Here is a 15751-nt window from a genome sequence, read left to right on the forward strand (position 1 = left end):
GCAGAGACTCGCATTGTGATTGCACGGTGTGATTTCTGACGTGTAGAACGCGACGGAAATAAGAGGCACGTGACTCAACATCAACAGTGATCAGCTGACAAGTTTAGAGGAGGAGAGTTTGAGATGGTATCGTAACTCTGCGGCTCCCCGTCTCCTCTCAATCTGCGAGGGTTTTTTTTTTTTTAAGCTAATAAATTTGTTTCCCGCTTCGGTTCCCCACCCACAATGAGCATCAACAACGATGTGGACGTGGTCCGTGAACGCACCGCCCGGGACACCGAAGAGACTGCACCTCTGTTACAGGTAAAACAACAGGCGAAGTCCCAAAAGTGAAACTGCGCTGAATGACTTGCTTACCTAAAATCTACAGTCTGAGACGGAAAATAAATGTGTTTCTGTCACAAGGAAGAATTTATGTGTGCAATTTATGTGTTTTATATAACTTTATTTATCCAAGAGACATTTTCAATCTCAGATAAAAAAAATAATTTTTTTCAAGATAAATCTGGCGATAAGTGCAACAAATCTAAAATCACATATCAATAAACATATTTTAAATGGTCCAAATTTAAAAAATAAAAGTCAAACATCAACAGTGACTTTTTTGTTTAATTTAATAATAAACTGTGAACTACAGCAGTTAAAATGGCTGGTTTTTGTAGTGTTGTCACTAAATCAGGCTATCAAAATGTCCAGGAAAAACATCACGTGTTTGTTTTGAATTGCTTGTTCATCTGTTTTCTGCCTGTGTCAGCACTTGCAGTGAAAGTACACCCAACACCAGAACCTCTCTTTCTTCTTCTTTTTTCCCCTCTCATGCTAATCTCTAACTTTGTTTCCTTTGGGCTTTGTCTCTTTTTTGCAAATAAATTATGTCCAAAATTGAAGTAGACAAATATATGATTTTTTTAATATACTGGCATTATTTCAGTATTTCATTGGTTAAAAATCCAAAGGAACAGACAGGACACAAGAGAGGTGAAGAAGCGAGTGGTTGGAGACAACCAGGATAGACAGGATTAGAAATGAGTTAGAAATGAGTACATCACAGGGACCAAGTCACAGAGACAAGGCTGAGACGGTTTGGAGGGAGGGATAGTGGCTATATTAGACCAAGGATGTTGAAGATGGAGCTGCCAGGCAAAAGGGAAAGTGGAAGACCTCAGAGGAGGTTATGGATGTAGTCAAGGACAGGAAGAGGGTTGGTGTGAAAGAGAGGCGTGATTTAATTACATAACATGGTTTCACAGTTATGTTAAGTAAATGGTCAATTCTACTGTCAGTCCCTCATTTGAGCATGTTGTTGTGGTTATATTAAATCAGCTGTCCACATATACGCTGACGGACTGCTCAAAGCTGCTGATGAATCCTGCAAAGACTCTGCAGAAACCAAAGTGTCTCCATCTGCACCTCTTCAGAATGTGCAATTTTAATAGTATTCAGGGGAAAATGGAAAAAACAACAAACCAAAATCATATTTCAACCTTTGAACCACTAATTCTTTGATTTGATGTCAGAGACAGACTAGATTAATTTAATGTTATTTGCTGAAGCTACTTGAAGCTAAAACAGTACACTGATAATGCCTATAAAGACTTTCACCTGTATTACAGCATTGTATTAAAAATGACTGTAACAGCCATTTTTAATATAATGTATGTTTAGAGAGTTTAGAAGTTTTAGCGTGTCTGTCTAAAGGTAATGAGAAACTCTTTCTAGCTTGATTTTGTTAGTTTATGTGGCTGATTTCAGTGAGCAATATAGAGTTAGAGTTCAAATATAAGCAAGACATAGTGTCTGGCCAGTGTTGTTGTTTCTGTGTTCGAGAGTATCTGAGGGTTCCCATAAATTTTGTCATCATGGTGTGAACATGCGGCTCAATCTGGACGTACACATGTCTCCAAAGTACTGAGAACAACATGTTCTCCCTCTTTTGGCTACTCTCTTTAGGGGTCACCATGGCAGATCATTAGCCTCGGTCTCACCCTATCCTTAGCATCTTCCTCTGTCACACCAACCCTCTGCATGATCTCCTTGAATAGATCCATCAACCATCTGTGTGGTCTTTCTCTTTTCTCCTGCCTGACAGCTCCATCTTCAACATTCCTTGTCCAATATATCCACTCTCCCTCCTCTGCACGTCCAAACCAACTCAGCTTTGGCTCTCTAACTTTGTCTCCAAACATCCATCATTGATTTCTTCTTGTTTTGCTTCCAGCTGTGTTAAATTGTAGCCTGTGCAAGCTGGGATAAGCTTTACCTCAGTGTGCCATGCTTTACCATAAACTCCAGCTACTTTGTATTTTTATTCATTTGGGGTCTTAGTTCACTTCCTGTCTCTCAGTACTGTAACAGGGGGAACTGCAACAGCCTGCAGTTCAATCTAAGCTTGTTGTGACACTGACACAAGAGTTGCCACTCGTTCTGTCCAGGATATCCCCCATTAGAGAGGTCAAGCAGTTTGGGCAGCTCCCCTTATCCTGAGCTCAGGCAGCTGTCCCACAGCCAGCAGCTCAAATCCCTCTCCATCCATTCCCATTTCCATTCCCTGATCCTCCATGCCACTGCTGTGCTCTTTTCATGACATCCATCATCAGGGCCAGCCAGTTGTTCTTAATACTGTCATGAGTAATCTTCCTGAGGCTCTTACAAAATAATCAGATTTCTTCTGCTGCATCTTTTTCTGCATTCTATTTATATTGTGTGTTATATGTGCAGGGAGCTGTGCTATCCAGAGCCAGAGGTGCCTCCTTCGCCTCCTCCGTGTTTAACCTGATGAACGCAATCATGGGCAGCGGCATACTGGGTCTAGCTTATGCCATGGCTAGCACTGGAATAGTTGGGTTTTGGTAAGAATCTTCTCGGTGCATAAGGCAGAAAAATGCATGACTTGACGCCTGGTATCCCAGACGATATCTGGATTAGTTTGTTATAATTCCTATAGAGCATCTAAAACTGTGTTTCCTATTGTTTATTTTTACAATTTGATACGTGTTTGTAAAGATATGATGAGAAACGTTTTTTCCAGTATCCTGTTGGTGCTGGTGTCCAGCCTGGCTGCGTACTCTATACACCTCCTGCTGAAGCTCTGTGACCAAACAGGTGGGTGGGATGCAAGGTAACACGTCCCTGTGGGTGTATCCAGTGGGCTTCATCCAGAGTTGTTACATTTAAACACCCTCACTTGATTTTTTTTCCTTGTTCCTTTTACTTATTATTTGTATCCACATTGTGAGAAACTTCAGATGATGTTTAAATAATATTTTACAGGAGCAAAGAGAGGAGATAAAAACCAGATAATCTCTGGATGTGGGTTATTGAGTCCCACCCATTTTTCCATGAAGAATTTTGTGATGTGATAGTCATCCTGGCATCGTTTTCATGTCTGATTCTTCTTTTTTTTTCTCTTCTTCTTGGCTCTAGGTATCAATTCATATGAAGACCTCGGAGGGAAAGCCTTACAAAAACCAGGAAAAGTAAGTGTTGATTTTTGGATTGCTGCACATTTGCCCTGCCAAAAAGTTTATACAAGTTTTTCCACCGTGACCAGAGAACTTGCTCACACTGACTATCTTTTTAGGTTCTGGTTGGAATCGCTATTCTTATCCAAAATATCGGTGGTAAGTGAGCCCCCGGTTCAATGTGCAGTTACATACATCATTTCTGACATGCTGGACAGGAACTGATTTTTGTGGGTTTTTATAGGAGAAGGGTGGTGAAGAGGGTGAGGAGTGCTGCAGGGTCAGACTATGGTCAGTTTATTTTGGAGGTAGATAGCGCCTCCTGCTGGTGCCCAAATGGCTGGGGGTTTTACAGCCATCCTCCTGTGTGGCTATTATCTGGATTCCCTGATAACCTCTGACCCTGCAGCCGCTGTCTCCTCCCCTGAGCCTGAAACACGACTTCTCCTCTAATTGATCGCTGATGGTAAACCCACTCCCACTGTCTGTGTGTGGAGTAGCCTAATGGGACCCCTCCCTTTATTTCCCTCACCCCCTCACTTCTCTCTCTCTCTCTTTCTCTTACTGTCATTCCTCAGCCACAAACCGTGCTTCCCAGACAGTCGAGAGCTGAGGTGATAGCTCCTCTGCAGTCATTAGTGGCACGGCTGAGTGGATTATTGCCGTGCCCTCTGGTATGTTTGCGGTTTTCCCAGCATGGGGGCAGTATGTGTGAGAGTGTGAGAGCCAGCACTCCAGCATGCATCTGTCTATACCCCGGGCCCCTTTTATAAGAGTGCAATTAGCCTCACTCTGGGTAAACATTCATCTGCACTGCCAAAGGCTGATGGGCCAATTGACCTTAATTACTGACCAGCCCAGGGCTCTCACAGCCGGCTTCGGCCCTTGTCCTTAATGAAATGAAAGTGGCTCTGTCCTTTGTTGAGCACACTTTGCCGCTATTTGCTGACCACACACAGAAGGTTTAGGTCAACTTTTCTTGAAGTTTACATACGTACTTATTATTATAATACGTTTTCTTACCACTTGGCAGTGCTTTCTCTTCACTCAGGGTTTTTTTTCCTCCCTGCTTTTTTTTAAAGATGCAAATACTGTCCCACCAGCAGTTTCCACAGATGTGGTGTTATACTTACAGTAACCAGCTGCATCGAACGAAACCATTGCATCATGTCTGCTGTGTGTGATCTCTGTCAGCATGTCTTTATTTGTCTGTGGCTTAAAACTATACATATAATATAAAATTTTTTCATGCTTTCTTTAAGTTGACGGATGAACTCTCCCAGGGTACGTTTTTGATTAATCGGCTAAAAAAACCCCTGCAGCCTCAGAGTAACATCTTATTGACAGATTTGAGCGCTTACATAAAATGTCTGCAGTTATTCTCAGAGAGGGAATGTCCGTGCGTCTGTGTGGGCCGAAGGGTTGCTGGGGGAATTTTCTTTCATAAACAAATACAGGATCTGGGGGATTAAGGCCAGGCTTATTTAACAGCAAGCGCAAGATCTGCCCCCGGGGGCAATAAGGGCCCAACTGACTCTGGCTAGTGTGGCTTCACAAATCTAAATCCCTTAACATTATCTCCCTTTAAAACTGGCCACACAGCGCATCTGACTACCAAACGTGCTCACTTCTGACGATGCTCTCTTTCCCCCTTTCTTGCTTGCCTATTTAAGTTTTTGGGGCTACTAATACTCACAAAAAGTGACCCCCAGTCCCCCTCTCTCTCTCTCTGATTGGTCGCCTGTGCATACAGGGAAGTATCCTGTTTCCTAGTGAGGTGGAGAAGGGGGGAGAAGTACCTGGATTAGCGTCAGAGATCATTATTGTTAGCATTCCTCCCCCCTTCACACTTCTTCGTCCTGGCTGCTACTCGCGATCTCCGGCAGTTGGAAGTCCTGCATAATGTCCGCTCCTCTATGCCAAGGGCTTTGCCGGTGATCCCCTTGAGCTGCCTGCCCCACCCGTTTGCATTGGAGCCGTAGTACCCCCCCCCCCCACCCTGCTATTTCCTCACACTGGAAAAACGCTCATCATCCTCACACAGCAAGTTGTGATTGCTTGTGACAGCACACATTCATCTGCTGTTTTTATGATTTAGTAGTTTGGTGTGGTTATGGGCTTTTTTTTCTTTCTTTTTTTTTTTTATTAAACACTCAATTTCTGAACCCTTTCTGTTCTCTCGCTTCTCAGCCATGTCATCCTATTTGTTCATCTTGAAGTCGGAGCTTCCTGCAGCCATCAGCAGCCTCCTGAGTGCAGACAGCACAGGGTGGGTATATCCAGAGCTGTGAGCTCCCTCGTTTGCCAAAAAGGAAATTCAGCTCAAAATCTGTCACAGCTGCGGGTTGAACAAAGTCATTCTTTTGAATTAGCTGCACTGAGATAAAGAATGAGTCATTCCTGTTCCCATGATGTTGGAGATTATACCTTTTGGCCTTTTTAAATAAGTCAAATTTGACACTTGTGCACCACAAAGCTACACAAACTGGAATTAGTCGGGCAATAAGAAGCGCATGAATAATGTCGGGGAAGCTCTCTCGCTAAACCAAAATACTCTGCTAATGTTTTCTCTGTCTGTCGTGTAGCGTGAGGCATGCCCACAGGAAATGTATTCCCGATACGAGAGCCATTCATCACCTATCAGCAGCAGCCAGTGCCTTTCATTGGTCTGCGTGGACATGCCTGCAGAGAAGTCCTTGGCAAAGAATGTAACTTCTATCACTTTATTATTGGCCACACTGGTTTAAGCAAGAGTTGTAGCTGCTCTCAGCCCTATCCGTCAACATCTGAATCTTCCACACACAGCTGCTTTGTATTAGTGCTCTCCTTTCACCCCCACCCCGCAAAATCTCTCACACATGTTCCCCGGAATCAGACTGATACAAGGGGATATCAGTTTTGCCATTCTAATTACAGCTCACTGCTGAGGGAAACAAAACATTTCTGTTAATGAGCGGCTTTGAGATGTTAACAGACGCGCACATTCGATTCCATCAAAGCCCAAATAAATGAGTTGTTTTATATTAAAACGCGTTTCTTTTATCTGGCTCATTTATCATAATACGGCAGAGCGAAAACAAAGTCACGCTCAATCTTTTCTGCGCTGCTGCTAACAGACTGCGTGTGTCCCGCTTCTCTCATCGCGTTTAAATTCAAGGCCAAAGACACGGACAGCTGTGGATCTGGGATTGTGCGGGGCCAGATTTATGCTGATGTTCGAGATTGACTCATTGGCAGTCGTGCTCCGGCTTTAACCGAGAGCTATCCTGCATCTCGTTATAGCGTGAAATGTTCCACATTTCATGGGTCTTCTAGGTATCCTGTGCCTTTACAGTAAGCCTGGAGCCTCCAGAGATCCCTTTTTTTTTACAAAAATGTCTGCAGGAATGAGAGCTTTTGTTCTTTAATTTAAAGTGCTTCTTGTTGAAAAGTGCTGTGCAAATAAACCGGCCTCGCCTTAATTAAGATTGGGTCGAATGCTTCGCGTAAACTCGGCTTGGAGCAGACCTGATTGGACCAGAGAGAGTCTAGGTCAGAGCAGAGGTCTCGCTGACATCCAGTTACAGGGCAGAAACGGTGTAGACGCGGAGACAAATCCATCAGCGCCTATGGTAACGCCACAGCTGTGAAACTGCCAAACAGGGGTCAGTGGGTGTTGATGTTGTCAGAGCAGGTGCTGCTTGACTCTGGAAGCCCCCATAAAGAGCGGTGGAGCCAGTCCCTCACGACCCCCGCATACAACCCGCAGCAGAGAGCCGGGCAGCACCCGTCTCGACTGACCCCGGTGGAGCCGGCATGCCTTCCACATGTGTCACCTCGAACGCCAAGCCCCCCCACCCCCACCCCCCTCCTCCTCCTCGTTTTACTCCCCGATCTCGAATGAACTGCCAAGGCTATCCCTCGGCAAAGGAAAATATTATTCCCCCTCTCCAAAAACCCAGCAAGTGAAATGCGGTCTCATCTGATGGAGCGACACAACGTTTGCATGTGAATTACATAATTGTTATGGTTTGCAAGAGCTAAAGCCTTTAATTCGTACCACATGATGAATCTGTCGCTCTGTATTTGAGCACGAAATGGAGACAAATTTCCAGAGCCGGCCCATCTTAAGGCATGGAAGAATACTCTCTCCTATCCCTGACCTGATAATAAAACATGTGGCTTAATTCAGTGTTAACCTGTAATAGTTCATGCTCTTGCTGTTTTTATTCATTCATTTATTTATTTATTTTTCAGAAATGCCTGGTATGAGGATGGCAGGCTGCTTCTGATCATAATCACACTTTGTGTCATTCTACCTCTGTCGTTGTTGCCTAAAATTGGTACGTTAAGCGATCCTCAAGCGTGTTATTTATTTTTTTCTTGTTTGGCTGCTTCTTGATAGATCTTTCTCCCGTCCTTACAGGCTTCCTGGGATACACTAGTAGTCTCGCCTTCTTATTCATGCTGTACTTTGCAGTTGTGGTAAGCTCTGACACGAACCTCCATACGTCCATCTGGGTTTTTTTTGTTGTTGTTTTTTTCGTTTTTGACTTTATTTATTATCTCGTGTGTAGGTCGTGGTCAAGAAATGGTCCATCCCCTGCCCACTGCCCCACAATATAACATCCCTTTCAGGTGCCTTCAAGGTAAGAACAGCATTTCTTTCAGCACATAAATACTCTTTTGAAAAAAACACAGATCTGGTGCATTATGGTCCAGAAGGTCACGGGCACGGGATTAAGAGGAAAGCCCAGGAGATTGAGCTTACTGATTGTGTCTGCACAGGCTGATGAGGACCAGAGAGGGCTGCACAGATCTGTGTATGGTAACTGATGCTGTTCCTGAAGGACAGGAAGTCCAGATGACCTTGCCTGATCCTGGAAATCAACTCTGACCTTTAGGAATTAAACAGACCATACAAAAAACCTGCCATGAGCTATATTAGAATACTTGTTTCCCTTAAGCTTGAAATTAAGCTTTACTATTTGCAGCAGCACTGCTGAACTCATCTCTTCTTAGAAATAACCGGCTCGCTTTTCTCACCTTGTTTCTCCAGATATCAAATTCCTCTGACTCAGAGTGTTCTCCAAAACTCTTCGTCATCTCTAGTAAGGTACGTATAGGAAACCAGCGTTTTTCCTCGGCACTGAACACGCGGAGGCTTTGAGGTGGCAGTGAGAAGCTGTTAAACGTAGATCTGCTGCAGCTGCTCCACTGTGTTGACAGGTCACACTCTCACCTGTGAAGTGTAACCTGTACGCGTGGAACTCAAGCACACTACGCAGCTGACACGTGACACCGATTTACACTTTCTCGACCGTTTCCTATAATGTGCTCACACAGCACTATAGATGTATGCTTACTCGTAGTATAAGATGCATTTAGTGGAAGAAAAGTTCAGAAAGTTCACACTTTTCGATTTGCATCCTCACTCTTAGCAGCCTAAGCAGTAATTACTACTATGAGGACCATACCTTGACCCACCTACCTCCTCCCTCCAGTGTAACTGAGTAGGTTGTTAATTTGTTAATGACGGCTGTGCTCTGACTGATGTGTGTGTGTGTTTGTGTTGCAGAGTGCCTATGCCATCCCCACCATGGCCTTCTCCTTTCTGTGCCACACGGCTGTCCTGCCGATCTACTGCGAACTGGATCGGTCAGCTTCACGTTTATTTCTACTATTTTTGCCTGTTTTCTGTCATATGGCTGCTTATATTAAACACGGCAAAGTTTCAAGTAATGAGGTTAGAGCATGCGTGAGTCAGAAGCTCAGGCTTTAGGCTCCTCTGCATGCATTTCCTACAGTTTGCTTTCTATGTGGAGAAGAGTTAAATGACCCGACTTAGGGGCTACACCAAGGCCCAGGATAGGATAATAAGATAAATTATAATTGTTATGTATCATTTAAAGCTATTCTAAGTCTATGAATAAAATATGGAGCTGGAAATGACCATAATAGGTGCTTGTCATGTGAGTGCATTATTATCGCTTTGTCTTTCAGACCTACCAAAACCAGGATGCAGAAGGTCACGAATATCGGCATCAGCCTCAGCTTCTTGCTGTACTTTATTTCTGCGCTGTTTGGCTACCTCACCTTCTACGGTAAGTCTGCAGGGACACTTTCATTCAAAGGAAAGCATTGTCCCTTCACCGTTTTCATCTTCTAACTTTTAGCTCACGTGGAATCCGAGCTGCTCCTCAGTTATGATGCATACTTGCCCCGGGACATCATGGTGATAACGGTTCGACTGGCCATCCTCCTGTCTGTGCTGCTGACTGTGCCACTTATACACTTCCCTGTGAGTAGACCTGCTTCATAATAATAATAATAATAATAATAATAGATGCTTTTTCACACAGGTTTGTTTAGTGCTTCAACTGTAAAATTGAAGAACTGAACTGAAAATACTTGAAGGCTTTTTTGATCATTTTTATGTTGTTATTGTGATCAAGATGGTTTTATTTTTCAGTTCCACCTTTTTACTCTTTAACTTTATCAATTTAAATTTATTGTCGTCTAGAAATTTGTCTGGCTCTGTTACTGTGTTACAGCTGCCAATAAAGCAGATTACTTCACTTTCCTTCTTTCTGCTTTAAGACATTTAGTTACAATAACACTCGAGTGCTTTCAGCTTGAATGAGTATTGTCTGTGTCTGTGTGCTTGCTGCAGGCCCGTAAAGCTGCGATTTTGATGCTTTTCGGGGGGCGTGATTTTTCTTGGCTGATCCACATCGCTGCAACTCTAACCATCCTGTGTGTGGTGCTGATACTCGCCATCTTTGTGCCTGATATCAGAAATGTGTTTGGAGTAGTAGGTATGTGGTGCTTTGAAAATACTTTTAACATATGGGGGGGGAGCAATAGATATTATGTTGTTCATAAATTATAGATATATTTTTATTTCCTTACCTGTAACCTTTTAAATATGAACAGGCATTATAAGCTGCCAATATCCCAGTAGCCCACAGTTATTGATTGTACTGGCTAGAACTGCAGTATCTGCTCATACATAATTAATGGCTGGAGTCCTGCTCAAACAGTTTATAAATCTCCTATCATGAGCCTTTCCTGTTTGTTCCTCAGGATCAACAACATCCAGCTGCCTCTTATTTGTTTTTCCGGGCATCTTCTACCTCAAAATCAGAAGGCAGCCCCTCAGGTCCTTCGACTCTGTTGGGGTAAATGAGCTCTTCCGTAAATAGAAGATCTGGCGATGAAGTTGCATACATTATATTTTGAGGTAATCTGGTAATTTTTTCACTTTTTTTTTTTTTTTTTCCTTCAGGCTGCACTACTCGTGGTCTTTGGCGTGATTATGGGAGTCATCAGTTTCTGTGTTATCGTCATCACATGGGCAAAGAGCTCCTAGCCCCCTTCTGGTCTCCTCCCCCAGACCAACAACAAAACCAAAGAAAATGAAGCGTGCACCAAACAAACTGAAAGTCGAATAAATAAAGGGAACAGCATCGCCCCCAGGCATTTTATTTATGATAAAATTATTCTACATTTGTTTTTTTCATGTTCTTTCCAATCTCAGCTGAATGTTTACATCTCCTGTACTGTACTGACTTTTGTACTGTACCAAATTCAGGGCAAGTCTTGTCTTTTTTTTTTTCAAATCTGATGTGTGGGTTTGTGATACAAAGCTGTAAATTTACTTTAATGTGCTTGTTTTTTCATTCCTACTTGTTCTGTGTTTGCGATTTTTGCACTTTATGTAAATTATTGACCACCTGATGAAGACTACATCGAAGTTTACTGCTCTCCTAAATTTTGTATGTGACACTATATGTATTTGTAAACACAGTGGAAAGGTTTTATGAATCACATTTATTTTTTTGGGCATTTGTTTTGAGTGTCTTTGAGCTTTGAGCAGTCTAAAATCAGGTAAAACTATTTCTGCTACACCGTCTGCTGCAGTGAATGTGATAAAACCGGTGATCAGTTTGTTGGTTCATTATGGCGCGCGCCACGTGGGCCTAATTTAAAATGATGTGTTAGATTGTATCAAATTGCTAGCACTTGATAAAAGAGACACTGTTTATGTAATGACATGTCAGTTTTGCTCTATTTAACCACTAAAATGTCTTTATCAGTATTCTGGAAAGCTCATCAGTCAAAACATGTCTGCTTGTTTGATTGGCAGGCACACTGCTGAGGCCCCGCTCCTCAGTTGTACTGTGGTTTTCAGCCTGTAGCTAATGAAAGCCACATGCTCTGTACGTTTCTAATCATGATGCTGTTTAGATTGTCTTCATGCTGCCTCTGGAACCTACGGCCACCCGACTGCTGCTTTTAATCTGAGGAATTAGGCAGGCTGGCCCCCGCCATCCCTGCGAGAAAGCAGCGGCTGCAGGATTTTCACGCCACCCTTTTTCCTTTTTCTTTTTTTTTTTTTTAAAGAAGATTCAGTAATGCAGGGAATGTCCCCCTGCTTCAATCCACCCCTCTTAAGGACACTCCCAAACATAAAGGGCACCACAGCTGAATATATATTTGGTTGTCATAAGGGGTAGAAGCAATGAAGTATGACAGCAGAAAAAAATACTGAAGTACATTTTTCCAAATAATTGTAATAATTTGGGGCTTGAAGGAATAATTTAAAGAAATGCCAGTGAGAAATTCCTTAGATAAAGTAGCTATAAATGTAGTGGGAAAACAACAGTGTTTCTGACAAATAGGAACAGAAATTAAGAATCCTGATCCTCTCCTGCACCGGATCGTTAACAAACCTCTATACTAAACGCAAAAGCAGAGCAAGATTGCCACCTAGTGTCAGACTGTGTCCACAGCAGTCCAGGTCAGCACCATCTCACAGAAACTCAGGCGTCCTATGTTTTATCAAAACCTAACTAGGTGAAGATAACCACATGCTCAGATATTTTTCCAGGTTTATAATGAGCTGGAAAAATGCATGTTAACTCAAACCAGAGCTGGGTTTTGTTTTGTTTTTTTTAATGGAGATCTGACTGGGTCCCGAGTCCTCGGGCCCAGAGGTGGGAGTGTTTTTGTTTAGTTAAACTCACTCACACCCTGGGCCCATGTCCAGCAGTATGACAGCACCATCTCCCAGGGTTAAAGGATGGAATGAGCCAGCAGAGGAGCGATGGTGGGCCGGAATTAAGCCCCCGCTGGCAGCCGCCACTTTTGTATTGTTTCAAGAGGTGTCGGCTGTGTTCTTTGAAAATCATTTTCTGTTGTTGGAAATCAGGAGAAGGGCTGGCTTTGAACCTGGTGTCCTCACTTTGACCTTCAGCCTAGTTTGCCCATCCTGTGTGTGAAAACAGGCTGGGAACCACTGGATTAGATATGCAGAAAGTATTATCTACGTTTCTACAGGTGGCTGGAGACTGTTATCAGTGTGTCTTCTCTCTCCCTCCCCTCACCCCACCCGGTCACGGCAGATGGCTGCCCCTCCTGAGCCTGTTTCCGGCTTTTTTTTCCTGTTAAGAAGGAGTTTTTCCTTCCCGCTGTTGCCAAGTGCTTGGTCACAGGGAGTCGTCTCATTGTTGGAGTTTTCTCTGCGTTATTGTAGCGCCTTTACCAACACAAAGCAACTTAAGGTGACTGTTGTTGTGATTTGGTGCCTTTATAAATAAAATTTAATAGAATTTTCTGTTGTGGTGGACGTCAGAAACTGAAAATCCCAGCGCAGACAACATCTGCTTTCTGTTTACCCGCATAATCTTGTTCAACAGGCATTCCTGGCTGAAAGGTGCTTCACATGAGCTTTTTAAATGCCGGTTGGCATGATGAGTGGCTGTCCTTGTTAGTCACGGTGGGGACTGCAACTCAGAAGAGACGCCATCAATACGCAAGTGTCATCACTGATGAAGTGCTCTCCATTTTTTTATTTTTTTCCTCTTTCCTCCCATTCTCTCTGTTCCCTCCATCTACATTCACTCCATGCCGCTTTTCTGCTTTTAATCAATTTCCATGCTCTATCAGTAAACATGTTCTTTGTGTCACAGTAAGAGCATTCCTCACTCTGAGCACTCTTTCTGAAACAGCACACGCTTTGGTCATAGAAGAATGTGACCCATTTATACTCTTTATTTCTTTATGATTTTTTAAATATCATATTGCTTAAATAAGGCCTCAAAGCAGGAGAAAAACACGATTAGAGATCTTTATATGTGACATGGTGCAGTTTGACAACATCATCTGCTCCTGCTTTTCAGCTAGCGTGCTTCAGACAAGCCCATGCTGCATTTGTAGATGAGCGATGTCCTTCAGCCCTTTCACCATGGGAGTCCCCAAAGCTGTGTATTAACTGAAAACCATTGTGTGCAGCAAACTCGTCACTTTCTTGAATAAAGGGGAAGAACTGACTGACACACACATCACCTGCCAGTTCACAATAAGGGCCAACACAATAGCGAGAACACAATGACTAAAAAATAAACTTGACTCCAAGATTGCAGTCCCTATATAGTCCTCGAGACACAATACACTTCTGTGGCAGAGCCGTATGTTTTCAGGACTGGAATCAAGGTCAAGAGTGAAAGAAGAGGTTTTATAAATAAACAAGGGAAGTTTTACAAGGAAAAGCTTTGTAGTGGTTTGTCAATTTGGCATGTAACGACCAGAGATTGAGGAGTAAGGAAGAGCGCCGATGGAGGCCCAGTGGTCAGCAGCGCAGTGTGGGATTCTGTTTTTTTTGGTTGGGAGCAGGGGTTAGTTTGTGTCCCTGCAATCCCATCAGCCCTGCGCTGAGCCTTTAATGCGGCCCTGACGCCTTTCTGGCGCAGGGGCCACGCTGCCTCACATCTGGAGCCAATTACCCTGGAGGGGCTGTGACAGAGCCCCCACCATCCTCTACTCTCTGCTCCTCTGTCCAAAGCAGCTCAGACCACTCTCACAGTTGCATTCTTCTTTTCACAACATCATGCTTTATTTGTCAGTCCTTTTCCTCTTTCTTTTTTTTAATTTGAAAACCATAACCTCCTCTACACTCAGAATCCCCCCCCCCTCTCTCTAATAAGCTGATAAAGAAGAATAACAGGGTATGTTTGTGGCCGAAGGGCTTAAGAGAGCACTACGTAATGTCAGAGTCTCCTGTTTGAGTCCAGCTGTGGATTTTTGTTACGTCTTCTCAGGCAAATTTTAAAAAGTTCAAAACCCCTACTTAAAAAAAATAGTAATATAATACGCCAACTTATTTAGTTTCTTTTGCTACATTGTGGTACAATTTCAGTAGATTCAGGCCATCCTATTTTCTGTGGTAGAGCGCTGGCAGTAAACACCATTTTTCAATAAAGCATGTTTAGTACCAAATGAGCTTTAACATGTGTGATTTATAGAGTGATTCCATGCAAGAGAACCGGTGTGTGTGTGTGTCCGTGTGTGTGTAGTTAAACCCACAGCCTTACCTGAGGAGAAGCTGGGGTCTTGTGACTGGACTGTAGCACGGGGGTTAGTCCTGCTGCTTGGACCCGATGACTGATGAGGGTAATTGAGTTTGTGGTAGTGCAGCAGGCGTGTTAGGGGTGTAGACTGGCCCCGTAGGATTTCTCTCACCGAGGTCACAAGAGCTGGGAATGGGCTTCACCATATCTGGACCATACTCTTGTTAGTTCCCACCCCACAGTTTGGCACCAATGCTATGGTTCATTAGCTGCAGCTATAGGGTGTACCTGGGCAGAGAGCCAGGGGATTGAGCTGTCCTGGGTTACACAGACATAAATTGAGAGTGTAGACTGTGAAGCAAATGTGGAAACTCTACAGGTGGCTGAAATTAAGCCATATACACAGAATCAGTCTGCTCTGAAAAAAGGAGGGGGGAGGCTTCTGGTAGCTGGCTTTGTGCTCAAGGCAATAAAATCTTGGCATTTTAAGGAGATACCTCAGAAGTATGTATTCATGCCTTTGTATGTGTAAAGCACGCACGTGTCTAATGTATATGTACACATGAAGCTCACAAGTCTGTGTGTTCTCAGTCTCTGGAGTCATGGAGAGCTGCAGACGTCTCCCATGGGTGCATAAATTCACGATTTGGCCGTGACAGTCTCTTCCAGAGAGAGAGAGAATGTTAGGCTGGAATGAGGGGGAAGCCATGCAGGGCAAAGAGCCACTGAGTTGGCAGACAGAAGGAGAAAAAGAGGGGGAACTGCTCGTAGAACAAAGAAAGAAAACAAATCATCCTGAGCTGTAAAAGTGCCATCTCTCGTTCTGGGGTAAAATATGAGCGAGTGGAAGAAAAATAGATTTTTAAAGTTTATCATAAGAGGGATGTGAGCAGAAAGGAAGAGGAGGGGGTGGAAGGTGAGGGCGGATCAATGGATTAAGCAGTCTTACTCTGCCCTCTG

General features: G+C 43.5%; 1 protein-coding gene across 2 annotated transcripts; it reads left to right on the plus strand.

Annotated features, from left to right (window-relative positions):
• The first annotated feature begins 63 nt into the window (after positions 1 to 63).
• On the plus strand, positions 64 to 13021 carry slc38a6 (solute carrier family 38 member 6). 2 transcript variants are annotated; one of them, XM_063499970.1, is made up of 17 exons: positions 2820 to 2849; positions 3029 to 3102; positions 3424 to 3476; positions 3581 to 3620; positions 4040 to 4135; positions 4724 to 4745; positions 5652 to 5730; positions 7698 to 7783; positions 7867 to 7925; positions 8018 to 8089; positions 8500 to 8556; positions 9019 to 9098; positions 9444 to 9544; positions 9617 to 9741; positions 10114 to 10258; positions 10527 to 10621; positions 10729 to 13021. In XM_063499970.1, the coding sequence occupies exons 3-17, from the start codon at positions 3436 to 3438 to the stop codon at positions 10810 to 10812; spliced, it is 1182 nt and encodes a 393-aa protein (XP_063356040.1). In that variant the 5' UTR covers positions 2820 to 2849; positions 3029 to 3102; positions 3424 to 3435; the 3' UTR covers positions 10813 to 13021. The 2 variants fall into 2 exon arrangements, with proteins under 2 accessions (XP_063356039.1, XP_063356040.1); XM_063499969.1 differs by lacking the exons at positions 4040 to 4135; positions 4724 to 4745 and adding an exon at positions 64 to 303 and having other exon boundaries at positions 2719 to 2849.
• Positions 13022 to 15751: the final 2730 nt, after the last annotated feature.

Source organism: Pelmatolapia mariae, linkage group LG16_19, assembly GCF_036321145.2.
Source record: "Pelmatolapia mariae isolate MD_Pm_ZW linkage group LG16_19, Pm_UMD_F_2, whole genome shotgun sequence".
NCBI classification, from domain to species: domain Eukaryota; kingdom Metazoa; phylum Chordata; class Actinopteri; order Cichliformes; family Cichlidae; genus Pelmatolapia; species Pelmatolapia mariae.

What these genes read in the sequence shown, in the direction of transcription:
- slc38a6 (XM_063499969.1), top strand. Translation starts at nt 226, where the DNA reads ATGAGCATCAACAACGATGTGGACGTGGTCCGTGAACGCACCGCCCGG. An exon ending in CTGAGTGCAGACAGCACAGG is followed by an intron (nt 5,731 to 7,697) that starts GTGGGTATATCC and finishes TTTATTTTTCAG; the next exon opens with AAATGCCTGGTATGAGGATG. An exon ending in GTCGTTGTTGCCTAAAATTG is followed by an intron (nt 7,784 to 7,866) that starts GTACGTTAAGCG and finishes CCGTCCTTACAG; the next exon opens with GCTTCCTGGGATACACTAGT.